Source organism: Saccopteryx bilineata, chromosome 1 (assembly GCF_036850765.1).
Source record: "Saccopteryx bilineata isolate mSacBil1 chromosome 1, mSacBil1_pri_phased_curated, whole genome shotgun sequence".
NCBI lineage: Eukaryota > Metazoa > Chordata > Mammalia > Chiroptera > Emballonuridae > Saccopteryx > Saccopteryx bilineata.
In genome coordinates, this window is record NC_089490.1 from 264,720,245 (window position 1) to 264,737,644 (window position 17,400).

At 36.7% G+C, this 17,400-nt stretch overlaps 1 protein-coding gene across 2 annotated transcripts in view; it reads right to left on the reverse strand.

Annotated features, from left to right (window-relative positions):
• CWC27 (CWC27 spliceosome associated cyclophilin) overlaps positions 1–17,400 on the reverse strand; it is a 215,258-nt gene that overhangs the window by 188,567 nt on the left and 9,291 nt on the right. For both annotated transcript variants that reach the window (XM_066253591.1, XM_066253592.1), the window contains exons 2-3: positions 8,274–8,370; positions 1,005–1,117 (exon numbers count right to left, since the gene is read on the reverse strand). In XM_066253591.1, coding sequence (XP_066109688.1) covers positions 1,005–1,117; positions 8,274–8,370 — 210 coding nt within the window. The remainder of the gene's footprint in view (positions 1–1,004; positions 1,118–8,273; positions 8,371–17,400) is intronic.

Below are 17,400 nucleotides of genomic sequence, written 5' to 3' on the forward strand. Positions count from 1 at the left end.
CTGTGGCATGCATTTTCTGCTGTAGAGGTCTATCTACTGAGTAAAATTCAGAATTAAATCTACTACAGATTAAATTGTGCTCCCTCAAAATTCATATTCTGAAGCTCTAAAACCCCAATGTGACTATATTTGAGATAGGGCCTATAAGAAAATGATAAGAGTTAGATGAGGTCATAAGAACGAAGCCCTAATCCAATAGGGCTGGTGCCCTTATAGAAGAGGAAGAGGCACCAGAGGTCTCTCTCTCAACCATGTGAAAGCTCAGCAATAAGGCGCCATCTGCAAACCAGGCAGAGAATTTCACCAGGAACTGAAAGCCAACATCTTAATCTTGGACTTCTTAGCCTCAAGAATTGTAGGAAATAAATTTCTATTGTTTAAGCCACCCAGTTAGTTGTATTTTATTATAGAGGTCCAAGCAGATTAATACAAAGCTAATACAGTATTATTAGCAGGCCTTGGCGAGGTGGCTTGGTGGATAAATCATCTATCGGGAGCACCAAAAGCACGGATTCAATCCCCAGACAGGGCACGTAAGAGAAGCAATCAATAAGTATACAACTAGATGGAACAATTAAGGGAAACAATGAATTATTGCTTCTCTCTCTCCCTTACATCTCCTCTGTCACTCTCCCAAGCCAACGGAAAAAAATTTTTTTTTAAATGGAATGGCAGATGCAATGTTCCAAAAATGTTTTCCATTTACAGAGTTGCAAAGATTAGATACAGGCAGATATAAGGAAATATGTTATGTAGTCTTTTATTTTTTCTTCACCTTTTTTCCACCTGATTTCAATTTAGCATAAAAGTTTGTGATAAGACAACTTAGAAAGAATGCTTGATATTAAGAGCTGTACTTATACCTGTGTAATACTAAATATGTGATAGACACCTGATTTTGTGCACTAATGTGAAATAAATTTTCTTCTTGTGGGCATAATCATTTTCAATTAAGAAATCCAAGTTGACTTGTAAGTAAATAATAATAATAAGTTGGGTCTCACCTTGAATGGGGCTCCATAGATAGACTCTCCACCAGTTCCTGTGCCAGTAGGATCTCCCCCTTGCACTATAAAACCAGGTACAACTCTATGAAAAATGGTCTTGTCATAATATGCTGAAAAAAATAAAAATAACTTATCAAAGTCTAAAACAAAGAGTATCTATAGTTATCAGAGTTAAAAGAGTTAGAATCGTAAGATTCTTTCCCCAAAACATTTTAAGTAGGCTCCTAACCTAAAACTTTTTCTTCTCGACTTATTATAAGATACCTTCTCAAAATAGCACAATTTTACAGAAACCATGGTGGTAGTTGTTTTTTTGTTTTGTTTTGTTTTTACTTATTTCAACAATTCTTTCAAACTCTAAATTACAGTTTTCAAAATAAAAATTAGAGTCTTGGCCCTGGCTGGTTGGCTCAGTGGTAGAGCATCGGCCTGGCATGCGGGAGTCCTGGGTTCGATTCCCGGCCAGGGCACACAGGAGAAGCGCCCATCTGCTTCTCCACCCTTCCTCCTCTCCTTCCTCTCTGTCTCTCTCTTCCCCTCCTGCAGCCAAGAATCCATTGGAGCAAAGTTGGCCTGGGCTCTGAGGATGGCTCCATGGCCTCTGCCTCAGGCGCTAGAGTGGCACTGGTTGCAACAGAGCAATGCCCCAGATGGGCAGAGCATCACCTTCTGGTGGGCATGCTGGGTGGATCCCAGTCAGGGGCATGTGGGAGTCTGTCTGACTGCCTCCCCATTTCCAACTTCAGAAAAATACAAAAAAAAAAAAAAATTCAAAAAAGAAAAAAAAATTAGAGAGTCTTGCTATAAATCAGTGGTTCTTAACCAGGAAGAAGGATGAGGGAAAAAAATAACACTTTTGTTCCCTAGGGATATTTGTCAATATCTACAAATATATGGTTGTCACATATGGGAGATGCTACTGGCATCTAGTGGCTAGAGGCCAGGAATACTAGTAAACATCCTACAAAGCACAGGATAGTCACAACAAAGAACTACTGGCTCAAAATATCAACAGTGCCAACATTAAGAAACCCTAGTGAAAAAAAATGCCTTATTTCCTATTTTTCCTCTTTCCTTACAGAAAATTAATTTACACAAACAATATACAAACCTCAAATATGTCAAAATTACTCAATAATTACAGATCTAGCATCATCAATGCAACCCCTAGAAACTTTCAATAAGTAAATAATCAATTATAACTGAGTCCAACTAAACTCTTAATAAATTTGCTCAATGATTGAAAGAGATTATTTATCTTTACATATAAATATATTATTTGGAAGCCACAAACATACAAGAGGATCATACATGATCTCCTCATAGTTACTACCTGGAACTAAACTCACAGGAGACATCACAGAGGGAAAAGAAGTAGGGATGGCAGACTTATGGCAGCGACATGGGGAAAGTGTAAGCACAGAATTTGGTGGGTGTGGAAGGGCAAGAATTAGTGTCCAACCATCAGAGAATTAACATTAAATAAGTAGCAACAAAGGCCAATATGCATAAGGAAAAATTCTCAACATCTTTGGTCATTAGGGAAATGTATATCAAAATTACAATGAAATACTTCATACCTATTAGGATGGCTATCAATCAAAAAAAGCAAAATAAATGTTAGTGAGGAGGTCAAGAAACTGGAACCCTTCTATATCACTAGCTGGGTTGTAAAATGGTACAGTCACTGTGGAGTAATTGTATGGATACAATTACTGACATAATACATAGTATTTTGTGACACGTGTTGGGTCAAACATGACCATGGTTTATCATAATTCACAAAGTACTATAATACAGTGGCTTGCAAGCACCCTCATGACTATTTACATTTGTAAGACATAGCTGGATATAAAATCCACATTTCAAAAAACATATTCCATATTCTAACAACTTTATCCAGTATATAGGACGGATTAGAAGAAGTAGAAAAGAAGACCAACTAATATTTTCAATCCCTTTTCTGACTGAGGAGCTGTTGGACTATAGTCATAAGAGCTCCCCAATGCAGACAAGTTCTCTTTAATTACAACTAGAAACTGTAAAAATCAAGAGGTGTAAAAGCATCTCTCCTGTATCCCTAAGTAACCATTTACTTCAATTAACAATGTATGTAGAAATCAGGAGTTCTGAGTTCTGCTTCTTATTAGCTGTGCAATCTTAAATTCAATTTTTTTCTTTCTTTTATTGAGATGAAATTGACATATAACATTATACTGGTTTCAGGTGTACAATATAATGATTGGATATTTATTTGATACTGTGAAATGATCATGAATGATAATGTCTAATTAACATCTGTCACCACAGTTACAATTTTTTTCGTGATAACTTCCAAGATCTACTCTCATAATAACTTCCAAATATGCAATACAATATTAATTAGTCACCATGCTGTACATGTAATTTTCTCACTATAAACAAATAATATAAATTAACTCAGAATTGTTCTGAAGATTAAATAAGATACTGTAAAAGCAACCTATAAAATTTTCAAATTCAACACAAATGTAATGTCAAACTTCAATATTTTTATTTAAATTCTATAAATTCCTATTCAAATCTAAATATATTTATATATTTGCTTTATCAAATGATAACTCAAACTTCCAGAGTGGAGAATGGATGGGAAGTGACAAGTCTAGAGAGAGGGAAGGAGGGAATATGAAAGGGAGGGAGAGAGACACACATACACAGAGAGAACGAGAACTACTGTTGTTATAAGAGTTAAAACGTTCTTGAAATGAATAGATGCAAGAATACTTAGGAAGCAGGATTGATAAGACTCAGAGATCTATTAGATGTGAGGGAAGGGGAACAGAAAAGAGGTCTTTATTACTTGTGCTTTCAAATTTTAAAATTGCCTATCCTTTTCTCCTATTTCTTATAACATCTTTCAGTGATGCTGGCTTTTTACTTTAAGCTTTTGTTTTTTTTATTTTCCTAATTATATTCTTGCTGGATAAATAAAATTATTATAATACTATACATATTGAGTAGGAATTTCCTATAATTTCTCTACAGCATAATTTTGTATACTATCATCACTAAAATGTCAAATTTCCATAAAATTTCCATATCCACTATTTTTATGTCCTTAAAATTTATTAATAATCACTGTTGAACTAAGCATTTAGTTTTCTATATTCTTGCAATTTATTATTAACCACTGTTGAATTATACATTTACTGTTGTTTTTATAGATTACCATGCGCTATAATATTGTTGCCTACAATAATGCTAACTAACTTCCTTCTTAAATTGCATGTACCATTCCCATAAGTACTTTAAAGAAGTTTTATTATTTCATTATATGTGTTTATAATATCTTTCAGAATATTCTCCACTATTGAAAAAAGAAATTTACATATATCTCAAATACAAAATGAAGTGCCAAACTGGCTGTTCTGGTTCTGGTATTAGTCATAGCTTTTCTTTTCTGCCTGCACAATAAATGGGTATTATAATATATTTTGACTAATTACATTTCTTCCTAAGTACATACAGGAATTTATATTTACGTTTTTATAGCATTTGTGTATGTTCTGGAACATTGCGTTTTGTGTTTAATTTTATAGACGTTATCATGAATAGCTCTTTATTTAAAATTCCTTTTGTGACCTGTATACCCCATTTATTTTGGCCTCTTTTTTTTAATAACTATTTTAGTTTTGTAAAGATATTTCAGTTTTCGATTCCCAGTCAGGGCACACAGGAGAAGTGACCATCTGCTGCTTCTACACCCCTCCTGGCCCCAGGTGTTGAAGATGGCTCCATGGCCTCTCCTCAGGCACTAAAGTAGTTGGGTTGCTGAGCAACAAAGCAGTGGCCTCAGACGGGCAGAGCATTACTCTGGTAGGGGGTTTGCCAGGTAGATACTGGTAGGGGGTTTGCCAGGTAGATACTAGTCAGGGCACATGTGGGAGTCTGTCTCTGAGTCCTGCCTCTCACTTAAAATAAAAAAAGATATTTCTTTTAACATTTTAATATACACTTATGTTTGCCACTTCTAAAGAATTTTTAAATTACTGTTAAAAGAGACAGGATAAAAGGTAACTGATGAAGCAGGGTCACTGGAGAGATAAGGCTGAGGCAGACGTGAAGTAAAGAGATTAAGAATCACACAAAGTAAAGAACTTGGTTTTCTTATCTGCTTCTCTTTTTGTTCTCCACTTTGTTTTGCAGACCTAAAACGTTATTCCTCTTCATGCTTCAGAGGAACAAAATTCTCAAAGCTAACAAGCTTCCCCATCCCCATTCTGCAAAGACCTATAATCCAAGATCATCTGTGTAAATATACATTTTAACTGTACATCATAAAAACTAAAACAAAATCCCCCAGACACTGAAAGGCAAATACTGTATGCTCTCACTTATATATAGTATCTAAAACAGTTGACTCATCGAACCAGAGAGTACAATGGTGGTTGCCAGGGGCTGGGGGGTGGTGGAAACGGGGAGATGTTGGTCAAAAGGTACAAATTTTCAGTTATATGATAACAAGTTCTGGGGCCCAATGTACAGCATGGTGAATAGAGTTGATAATACTTTACTGAATACTTAAAATTTTCTAAAAGAGTAGATTCAAGAGTTCTCATCACAAAAGAAATAAATAAAAAGGTAACTGTGAGGTGACGGATATGTTACTAAACCTGACTGTGGTAAACATTTCACAATGTATGTTAAATAATCACATTGTACACCTTTAAAAAATTATGTTGTACAGCCTAAATATATACAGTTTTGCAAACTGTACCTCAATCAAGTTGAAAATAAAAGACTCAGAACTTCCCTCTAGCCATGAATACCATTTCAGTTGAAAGCCGTATCTGAGGTTGTGCTCTCCCCTCCTCATTTTCCATTCACTTACCTTTAATTACAGACACCATGCTTTTTAAAAAATATATATATATTGCTATGAATGCTTCAATATCCAGAAATATTATGACTTGTTAAATAAATGAACCATAAATAAATCATAAAGTCAGAGAATTAAAATGAGGTTCTCTAAATTATATTTTTAAAACTTTGACTTGATTCACTTAGGAGTATCTTTATTTAAATTGGTCTGCTCGAGCTTCTTGTTACCCTTTGCAGTGATAATTCCCTCTCATTTTTTCAATTAAGAGAATTGCTCTGGTACTTTTTCTTACCATTTTTTCTATTCTTCTTTCCTTCTTGCATTCAAAGAAATAGGGGAATAACTTCTTATTGCTGTAATTAAGTTTCATCATCACCTAACTTAAGAACCTTATTTCGTCTTCCTTGTCATATTATATCCAGATGTTTTCTGTTTCTTCCATTCACCTGGTCATGGATTATAATATACATTCATTCTTCCTAATGTTTTTGTACTTTCACTCTTCTACTGTAAAATTTGAGCTTTTGATTATCCAAAACTTCTTTCCAGAAACTAGTCTGACTTTTCTGTGTCTACTGTGTTTCTCAATTCTGTTGACAGTTATTTGAGGCTTCTCTGACCAAACTACCTGTCTGACTCAATTTCCTTCCGGCCTGCCATAGCAATTATAAATAATGGTCTTTGCAGACATCTTTTTTTTTTTTCTCTTTTTTGGCCATGGTTTTTTTTGGGGGGGGTTTTTTGGTCTGGGTATATTTATTTCTTAAATCTTCCCTGGTATTTATTGGTCTAATCATCTATTGAGAGAGCTCTTACTACAACCTACTACTGGATATCTTGAATTCTCTTTCACACCTTGCTTTTGACTCAAAATGTTGTTTTCTGATACCTTGATTAACCTTGTCTATCTCTAAAAGTCCAGTATAACTTAGGATAATGATTTGCCATGACTGAGATATTCAAATCTATATGCAATGCATTCTAAATGCCAATAAGTTATCAAAATGCATGAAATATTTAGGTCTATAAGGAAATATTCTGAATGGGAAAACACTCAAATGAATGTATAATTCTGTGAATTTTGTTAAAAATAAAAATAGTCACTTTACAACTCAAATCTAAAACAACACTAGAGACAGTGATGACATCATTGAATACCGAATGGAAGACTTTGTGGAGAATGTGGAATTCTGAACAGACATTATAAAGTGGGTAGACTGAAGCAGTAAAAAATGGAAGAAAAAGTATTCCAAAAGGAAACCAAGGATATGAGGAGACTGAGGATATGAAGGAGGTCTGAGGATCTGTGTGAAAGTGGAAATGAGGAAGAACTGCTCAGGAGATCGAGATGATCAGCTATAAAACCAGGGAGTTATTTAGTGCGATAAAAACAAAGTTGGAAAGTGAGGAAGCCATGCTGCCTGAAGACTCAACTACCAGCTGAATCAATAAAAGGGTAAAGATATCAAAGATGAGTGGAAGACCAGAGAAAAAGCAATTACAATCATGTAGGTGAAAGTCAAGGCAGTCTGGGGAAGAAACTGGTAAATTTGGTTTTACACTGGTTTTAGCTGGAACTGACAGTGAAAGATTCAAACAGGAGAGTCCACTAGGCATTTCAATATGGAAATTAGAGCTCCAAAGAGAAGAAATGGCTGGAATTCCAAATTTAGTGCTCATCTGGATGAAGTAACAACTAAAGAGTAAAGTCAGTAGAGAAGTAGAGGCAATCTTAGGGAACGCCCAAACCTAGAGGATGAAAGAAAGAAGTGGAAAATAGCCAAGGAGACCAAAAAGGATCCAAGTATCGTTTGGTGAGATAAATTTCTCTGTTAAAGATATACAGATTTGGGGGCAAATTTTCTTTGTGTGTGTGTGTGACAGAGAGAAGGACAGATAGGGACAGACAGACAGGAAGGGAGAGAGATGAGAAGCATCAATTCTTTGCTGCAACTCCTTAGTTGTTCATTGATTTCTTTCTCATATGTGCCTTGACCAGGGGGCTACAGCAGACCGGGCGACCCCTTGCTTAAGCCAGCAACCTTGGGCTCAAGCCAGTGTCCCCACACTCAAGTTGGTGAGCCTGCGCTCAAGCCAGAGTCCTCAGGATTTCAAACTTGGTTGCTCTGTGTCCCAGTCCGACGCTCCGTCCACTGCAAATACTACGCCACTGCCTGGTTAGGCAGGGGTAAATTTTTTATCTCCTCTCTCCTTTTCCTGACACATAGCTCAACACCATATCACTCATATCAGTTTCTACCATTTATTACTACTATTTTTATTACCATTATTTAGCACCAGTGTTCAATGTTGTAAAACAAGTAAAACAAACAAAAACACTGCAATTCATTTTTTAAATTAATAAAAAATTCTCCTACAGAATAAAACTCAAGAATTATGATTACCTTCCAAACACAGCTGAATGAAATTTCTGCAAGCTTTAGGAGCTTCTTTTGACCACAACTCTATATCAATATCGCCAGCTGTAGTTTTCAATAAAACCTGTAAAAATATAACCTCATTATATCAAATTATCATGTTGCTTGATAATCAGTTGAATGGCCTGTCACTAACTAAAGCATTTACTAATTAGTTTTCAATTTTAAAATAAAAATTAGAAACTTGGCCTGGCTTTTGTTGTTATACTCAAAATAAATATCCAACTATTCATACAAGTCATTGTACATTTATAGCTTTCAAATACCACTTTCAGAAATAATTTAGGACTTAAGACAAAAATAGCATACAACTTGTTTAATCACAGGAAAAAAAAACATTCATCTAAAATCAATAATTTATACTTATTTTAATCAAGAGAGTTTCCCACAGCATTTCTTCCAATAAAACTGGTGTAGCAAATTAAGAAATTAAAAAACAATACAGCCATGGAATTGTGATACTATAAGACAATTTTATAATTGCCCTTTCACATATAAACATTCTACTTTCTCATTCAAGATCATGTCATTCCTAATTTATGAAGAAATAGTCTTAATCTAATTCTGAGTTGCAAATTATTTAAATGGTGTGCCTGAAAATCCCCATCTATCATAAGTGAATCCTTGGATGGCCTCCTTTCTACCAGCTCATAAAGGCAGTTTATTCCTTGGTGCCGCCAGCCATCTTACAATAAGGAGAACCCCTACTCACCCCACAGGAAGAAGCTGCTTATAACCATCTCATTAATAACCACAAATAACCAAAAAGAATGTTAGATTCTAAATTTGAACAGTGTGGTAGAGTGGGAGCTCAACTTCCCTAACATCCCTTTTTCTCTCCCAGTGGAGAGAGTGTGTACCAATGGAGATCAGTGTGAACTAGTGATTAAGGGTCAATGATTTGTGACCATCATCATAATTTAGAATATTCTTGAAAATATTGTCAGTATGCAGTGTGACTATATATTTAAAAACATGAGACTGATTGAGATGTCACATTTTTTCTTTTCCAAATCTCCTTAACCTCATTTCCACAAAGTTTTTGAAACTGGAAAGAAGTTTAAAATCAGTTAAGCCCCCTGATCCATTACACAGATGCCCCCCAAAAGTTGTAAATTGTCCAGAGTTTGAAAGCTTGTTAATAGCAAAGCAGAATAGCATTTCTCTCTGCTCCCTCCTCATCCAGTGTATTTTGCTCAATTGTCTTTCAATTTGTTTTAGAAGCCTAGATTTATTGTTTTCATTTTTGTTGTTGTTGTTGCCCCCCTTTATTTTGAGAGAGAGAGAGAGAGACAGAGACAGAGAGAGAGAGAGAGAAGGACAGACAGGAACAGAGAGACAGGAAGGGAGAGAGATGAGAAGCATCAGCTCACAGTTGCAGCACCTTAGTTGTTCATTGCTTTCTCATATGTGCCTTGACTAGAGGGCTCCTGCTGAGCCAATGATTCCTTGCTCAAGCCAGCAACCTTGGGCTTCAAGCCAGCAACCACGGGGTCATGTCTATGATTCCATGCTCAAGCTGGTGAGCCTGTGCTCAGGCCAGCAACCTTGGGGTTCGAACCTGGTTCCACGGCGTCGCAAGCCAACGATCTATTCACTGCACCACCACCTGGTCAGGCTATTTTGTTATAATTTAGATAGCACTGGTGAATTTATTGCACGTTTTCGAGTTTTTACTAGCTCCATAATTCTTTTATAACTATTTTTCAATGACCATGGGAATGGAGGAGGTGGAACTATCTATAGTATGGTAGCTTTTAAAATAACTTCTTAAGCCAGACCTGCAGTGGATAAAGCATCAACCTGGAATGCTGAGGTTGCCGGTTTGAAACCCTGGCCTTGCCTGGTCAAGGCACATATGGGAGTTGATGCTTCCGGCTTCTTCCCCCTCCTCTCTCTCTCTTTTTCTCCTCTCTAAAATGAATAAATAAAATCTTTAAAATAACTTCCTGAACCCTTATAGAAATATAAAAGAACTAGAAATGCAAATATGCATTATTTTTCCAATCCATTACACTCCCTCTACAAAGAAAGGGGGAACAATTGTTCAGTGCCCTGAATGTGTCAGTTTCTCTGCCAAGCACTTTACAAATATTATTTCACTTAATCTTCCCAAACAGGGTAGACACCATTACTCCCATTTTACTTATGAAGAAACAGAGACTCGGAGAAAGTAACTTTATCTGAGGTCTCACAGTGAATAACTTAGGTCAAGGGCTATCTGGCTGCATAACTCATGCTTTTTCTACACCACCACACTGCCTCCACAGAGTTCTCCATAAACTCCTTACTGGACAGGAAAGAATAGCCTATAAAGCTCTAGGGCACTACCATAGGTCGTAAAAGAAATTCCCAGGTTATCCTGGTCAGAACTGATCTGGCCTGACCTGTGGTGGCAAAATGGATAAAGCATTCATCTGGGATGCTGAGGAACCAGGTTCGAACCCCAATGTCACCAGCTTAAGCATGGGCTCAACAGCTTGAGCATGGGGTGGCCAACTTGAGTGTGGGATCATAAACATGACAACATGGTCGCTGGCTTGAGCAAGGGGTCACTGGCTCAGCTGGAGCCCCTCCCCCACCCCGCACTTCCCTGTCAAGGCACATATGAGAAATCAATCAATGAACAACTAAAGTGCCACAACTACGAGTTGATGCGTCTCATCTCTCTCCCTTCCTGTCTGTTTCTCTCTCTGTCTCTGTCTCTTGGTCTCTCTCTCCCCCCAACTAAAAAAAAGAAACAAAAAAAAGAAATCATACAATGTGTGGTCTTTTCTGTCTGGCTTCTTTCACCTAGCATAATGTTGCTTTCAAATTGCCCATCTTCGAGGAGAGAAGATGGCAGCGGAGTAGGCGGATGCACAGACACCCAGCTCTCAACACCAAACTGGAATACAAATCAATTTAGAAAAAATCAGCATGAAAAACCAACACTGAACTGCAAGAACAGCTCTCAAAAACCAAGGAGCAAAGAGGAAGCCACAATAATCCTGGTAAGGAGTGCCTGAATCTCCTCTGCTTACAGGAAGGGAAGGAGGGGGGTGAGGCTGAGAGCCCAGAGAGGATTTCACAGAGGAAAAAGAGCAGAAACTACTGCTCACAGCCACTTACCTGGCGGCCAGGGAGCAAGGTGGGTTGAAAAGACCAGCCTATCTCCCAAGTGGAAAAGACAGGGAGAGGGACAGACTGTGAGGGTCTAAGGTATGCAAGAAACAAAATAAAAAAGCTGACTCATTCGTGCTGGAGGCGGCCATAGCTGGGGGAGGGACTGAACCTTTCACAAAACAGAGCTGAAGTGCTTCCGGATCAGAGATCTCCTCCGGACATCTATCCAGCTCCAATCAGCACAACAAGACACAGCTGAAAACAAGAAGTGGGGAGGAGGGGCAGTAACTCAGGCCTCCATGGAGATCTGAGATACACCTCCCCCTACTGAAGCTGAGAGAAAAAACCCTGCCCCCAATGAGATTAGTTGGAGGAAGAGACCTTCAGCGTCTCAGGTTACACCCACAGCATTCCTGGATACAGTTTCAAGGAAGCCCCCTGCTGAGATCAGTTAACAAGACTATCACCTGTTAAGAAAACAAACAAATCAAGACTTCAAAGCTGCCCAAATCCAAAAGTGGATTACAAATAATAGCTGATACCAACCCACAAAGACCTAAAAATAACACAACTGAAAACTGGAGGCAGACAACACCAAGCCTAGACTCAATCAACTCTACAAATAAAACAAAAAAAAGAAGAAGAAGATGAGAAAACAAAGAAGTGCAATCCAAATGAAACCACAAGAGACACTTTCGAGAGATGAACTGAGTGATATGGAAATAATCAAACTTCCAGATGCGGAGTTCAAAATAATGATTGTAAGGATGCTTAGGGATCTTAGAACAACAATGGAGGGGGAGTTTGAAAACCTAAATAAAGAAATAGCAAGTATAAAAAAGAATCAGTTGGAGACGACAAATACAATATCAGAAATAAAGACCACAATGGAAGGAATTAAAAACAGGATAGATAGAGCAGAGGATCGAATCAGCGAGTTAGAAGACAACTGGAATGAAGGCATGAAAGCAGAGAAGAAAAGAGAAAAAAGACTCAAAAAGTCAGAGGAAACTCTTAGAGAGCTCTGTGACAACATGAAGAGAAATAACATCCGCATCATAGGGGTTCCTGAAGAAGAAGAAAAAGAACAAGGGATAGAGACTTTGTTCAATCATATCATAGCTGAAAACTTCCCTAAATTAATGCAAGAGAAACTCTCACAAATCCAAGAAGCACAGAGGACTCCATTAAAGAGAAACCCAAAGAAACCTACACCAAGACACATCATAATTAAAATACCAAAGCTAAGCGATAAAGAGAAAATATTAAAAGCTGCAAGAGAAAAAAAAGTTATCACCTACAAAGGAGCCCCCATAAGGATGACATCTGACTTCTCAACAGAAACACTTGAGGCCAGAAGGGAATGGCAAGAAATATTCAAAGTAATGCAGAACAAGAACCTACAACCAAGACTACTTTATCCAGCAAGGCTATCATTTAAAATTGAAAGAGAAATAAAAAGCTTCCCAGACAAAAAACAACTCAAGGAATTCATTACAACCAAACCAATGCTGCAGGAAATATTAAGGGGCCTGGTGTAAACAGATAAAGTGGGAAAAGAATACAGAAAAAAAAAAAAGAAAAAGGAATACACCTTTAAAGAAGAAAATGGCAATAAACAACTACATATCAATAATAACCTTAAATGTAAATGGATTAAATGATCCAATCAAAAGACATAGGGTAGCTGCGTGGATAAGAAAACAGGACCCATACATATGTTGTCTACAAGAGACACACCTTAGAACAAAAGACACACACAGATTGAAGGTAAAAGGATGGAAAAAAATGTTTCATGCAAACGGAAATGAAAAAAAAGCTGGGGTAGCAATACTTATATCAAACAAATTGGACTTTAAAACAAAGGATATAGTAAGAGATAAAGAAGGCCACTACATAATGATAAAGGGAGTATTCCAACAGGAAGATATAACTATTATAAATATCTATGTACCTAATATAGGAGCACCCAAATATATAAAACAGATTTTGATGGATTTAAAGGACGAGATCAACAGCAATACTATAATAGTAGGGGATTTCAATACCCCACTAACATCACTAGATAGATCCTCAAGAAAGAAAATTAACAAAGAAACAGCAGACTTATTGGAAACACTAGATCAACTCGATTTAATAGATATCTTCAGAACCTTTCACCCTAAAGCAGCAGAATATACATTCTTTTCAAGTGCTCATGGTACATTCTCTAGGATAGACCACATGTTAGGGCACAAAAGTGCTCTCAACAAATTTAAGAAGACTGAAATCATATCAAGCACTTTCTCCGATCACAACGGCATGAAACTAGAAATGAATCACAGCAGAAAAGCTCAAAAATTCTCAAACACATGGAAACTAAATAGCAGGGTGTTAAATAATGAATGGATTAAGAATGAGATCAAAGAAGAAATAAAGAAATTCCTAGAAACGAATGACAATGAGCATACAACAACTCAAAATTTATGGGACACAGCGAAAGCAGTGCTGAGAGGGAAGTTCATAGCACTACAGGCACACTTTCAGAAGCTAGAAAAAGCTCAAATAAACAACTTAACCCTGCATCTAAAAGAATTAGAAAAAGAACAGCAAGTAAAGCCCAAATGTAGTAGAAGGAAGGAAATAATAAAGATCGGAGCAGAAATAAATGACATAGAGGCTAAAAAAACAATACAGAGGATCAATGAAACTAGGAGCTGGTTCTTTGAAAAGGTAAACAAGATTGATGAACCTTTAAGTAGACTCACCAAGAAAAAGAGAGAGAGGACTCAAATAAATAAAATTAGAAATGAGAGAGGAGAAATAACAACTGACACAACAGAAATACAAAATATTGTAAGAAAATACTATGAAGAACTGTATGCCAAAAAACTAGACAACCTAGATGAAATGGACAAATTCCTTGAAACGTACAATCTTCCAAAAATCAATCTGGAAGAATCAGAAAACTTAAACAGACCAATTACACCAAAGGAGATCGAAACAGTTATCAAAAAACTCCCAACAAAGAAAAGCCCGGGGCCCGATGGCTTCACAATGGAATTCTACCAAATATTCAAAGAAGAACTAACTCCTATCCTCAAACAATTTCAAAAAATTCAAGAGGAAGGAAGACTTCCAAACTCCTTTTATGAGGTGAGCATAATTCTGATTCCAAAACCAGGCAAAGACCACACAAAGAAAGAAAATTATAGGCCAATATCTCTGATGAATATAGATGCTAAAATCCTCAACAAAATATTAGCAAACCGGATCCAACAATATATGGAAAAAATCATACACCATGATCAAGTGGGATTTATTCTGGGGAGGCAAGGCTGGTACAATATTCGTAAATCAATCAATGTGATTCATCACACAAACAAAAAGAAGGAGAAAAACCATATGATAATTTCAATAGATGCAGAAAAAGCATTTGATAAAATCCAGCACCCATTCATGATCAAAACTCTCAGCAAAGTGGGAATACAGGGAACATACCTCAACATGATAAAAGCCATCTATGAGAAACCCACAGCCAACATCATACTCAATGGGCAAAAATTAAAAGCAATACCCTTAAGATCAGGAACAAGGCAGGGGTGCCCCCTTTCACCACTCTTATTTAACATAGTCCTGGAAGTCCTAGCCACAGCAATCAGACAAGAAGAAGAAATAAAAGGCATTCAAGTTGGAAAAGAAGAAGTAAAACTATCATTATTTGCAGATGATATGATATTGTATATAGAAAACCCTAAAGTCTCAGTCAAAAAACTACTGGACCTGATAAATAAATTCAGCAAAGTGGCAGGATATAAAATCAATACTCAGAAATCAGAAGCATTTTTATACACCAACAATGAACAGTCAGAAAGAGAAATTAAGGAAACAATCCCCTTCACAATTACAACAAAAAAATAAAGTACCTAGGAGTAAACTTAACCAAGGAGACTAAAGACTTGTACTCGGAAAATTACAAAACATTGATAAAAGAAATCAAGGAAGATACTAACAAGTGGAAGCATATACCGTGCTCATGGTTAGGAAGAATAAACATCATTAAAATGTCTATATTACCCAAAGCAATTTATAAATTCAATGCAATACCAATTAAAATACCAATGACAAGTGACGTCACGGAAATGGCGCCGTGAGAAGCGCGTCCGACAGCTCTCCCCTAAATCACAACAAATTTATCAACTAGAAACAGAAAAATTTATCCTCGGAGCATTCCGGAGTTCCACACAAACTGAAAGCAAAAGGACTGTTATCACTTGAATCTGAGAGACGAGGGTGTGGAGGAAGCTACTGCAGCGACGCTCATTCAAGCCGCCAGGGAGTGCGCCCGCGTGCTATCAATAAGACCACCCTCAGATGCCGATAAGAAAGAGGAAATCGAATATTATGGATACAAAAGAAAGAGAGGTAACACAAATAGATGTGGAAAAACCTATGGAGAAAAGACTTAACATATTGGAAGCCTTGGAGCTAAATGACAGAGAATTTAAAATAGAAATCTTAAAAATACTCAGAGATATACAAGAAAACACAGAAAGGCAATATAGGGAGATCAGAAAACAACTCAATGAACACAAAGAATATATTACCAAGGAAATTGAAACTATAAAAACAAATCAAACAGAAATGAAAAACTCAATTCACGAGCTGAAAAACGAGGTAACAAGCTTAGCTAACAGAACAGCCCAGATTGAAGATAGGATTAGTGAAATAGAAGACAAACAACTTGAGGCACAACAGAGAGAAGAAGAAAGAGACTCAAGAATAATAAAAAATGAGAAAGCCCTACAGGAATTGTCTGACTCCATCAGAAAGAATAACATAAGAATAATGGGTATATCAGAGGGAGAAGAGAAAGAAAATGGAATGGAGAATATACTCAAACAAATAATAGACGAGAACTTCCCAAGCCTGTGGAAGGAACTAAAGCCTCAAATTCAAGAAGCAAACAAAACACCAAGTTTTCTTAACCCCAACAAACCCACTCCAAGGCACATCATAATAAAGATGACACAAACCAATGACAAAGAAAAAATTCTCAAGGCAACCAGGGAAAAGAAGAGTACAACATATAAAGGAAGGCCTATTAGATTATCATCAGATTTCTCAGCCGAAACTCTACAAGCTAGAAGAGAGTGGACCCCAATATTTAAAGCCCTGAAAGAGAGGAACTTTCAGCCAAGAATACTATACCCATCAAAGCTATCCTTCAAGTATGAAGGAGATATAAAAACATTCACAAATACAGAAAAGATGAGAGAATTTATCAACAGAAAGCCCCCACTCCAGGAAATACTAAAGGGGGTTTTCCAACCAGATTCAAAGAACAAAAGAAAACAACACCACAAGTAACAGCTCCACCAAGAACACAATAAAACCAAACTTAAACTGTGACAACAAAGGAAAAAAAGGGGGGAGAGGATGGAGATTAACAGTAGCAAAGGATGATGAAGTGCAGAAATACTTATAAGATAGGGTACTACAATGAATATGGTAGGTACCCTTTTCATTACTTAATGGTAACCACCCTTAAAAAAACCACCACAAAAACACTTGACTTAAAAAAGGTAGCAACAGAGGAAAGAAGTATGGAACACAAACAAACAAAAACAAATGATAGAAAAACAAAAAAGAAGAATCAAACTAGATACAAAACTAACAGAAAGCAATTTATAAAATGGCAGTAGGGAACCCACAAGTGTCAATAATTACACTAAATGTAAATGGATTAAACTTACCAATAAAAAGACACAGAGTAGCAGAATGGATTAAAAAAGAAAATCCAACTATATGCTGCCTACAAGAAACACATCTAAGCAACAAGGATAAAAACAAATTCAAAGTGAAAGGCTGGAAAACAATACTCCAAGCAAACAACACCCAAAAAGAAGCAGGTGTAGCAATACTCATATCTAATAATGCTGACTACAAGACAGAAAAAGTACTCAGAGACAAAAATGGTCATTTCATAATGATTAAGGGGAAGTTGAAT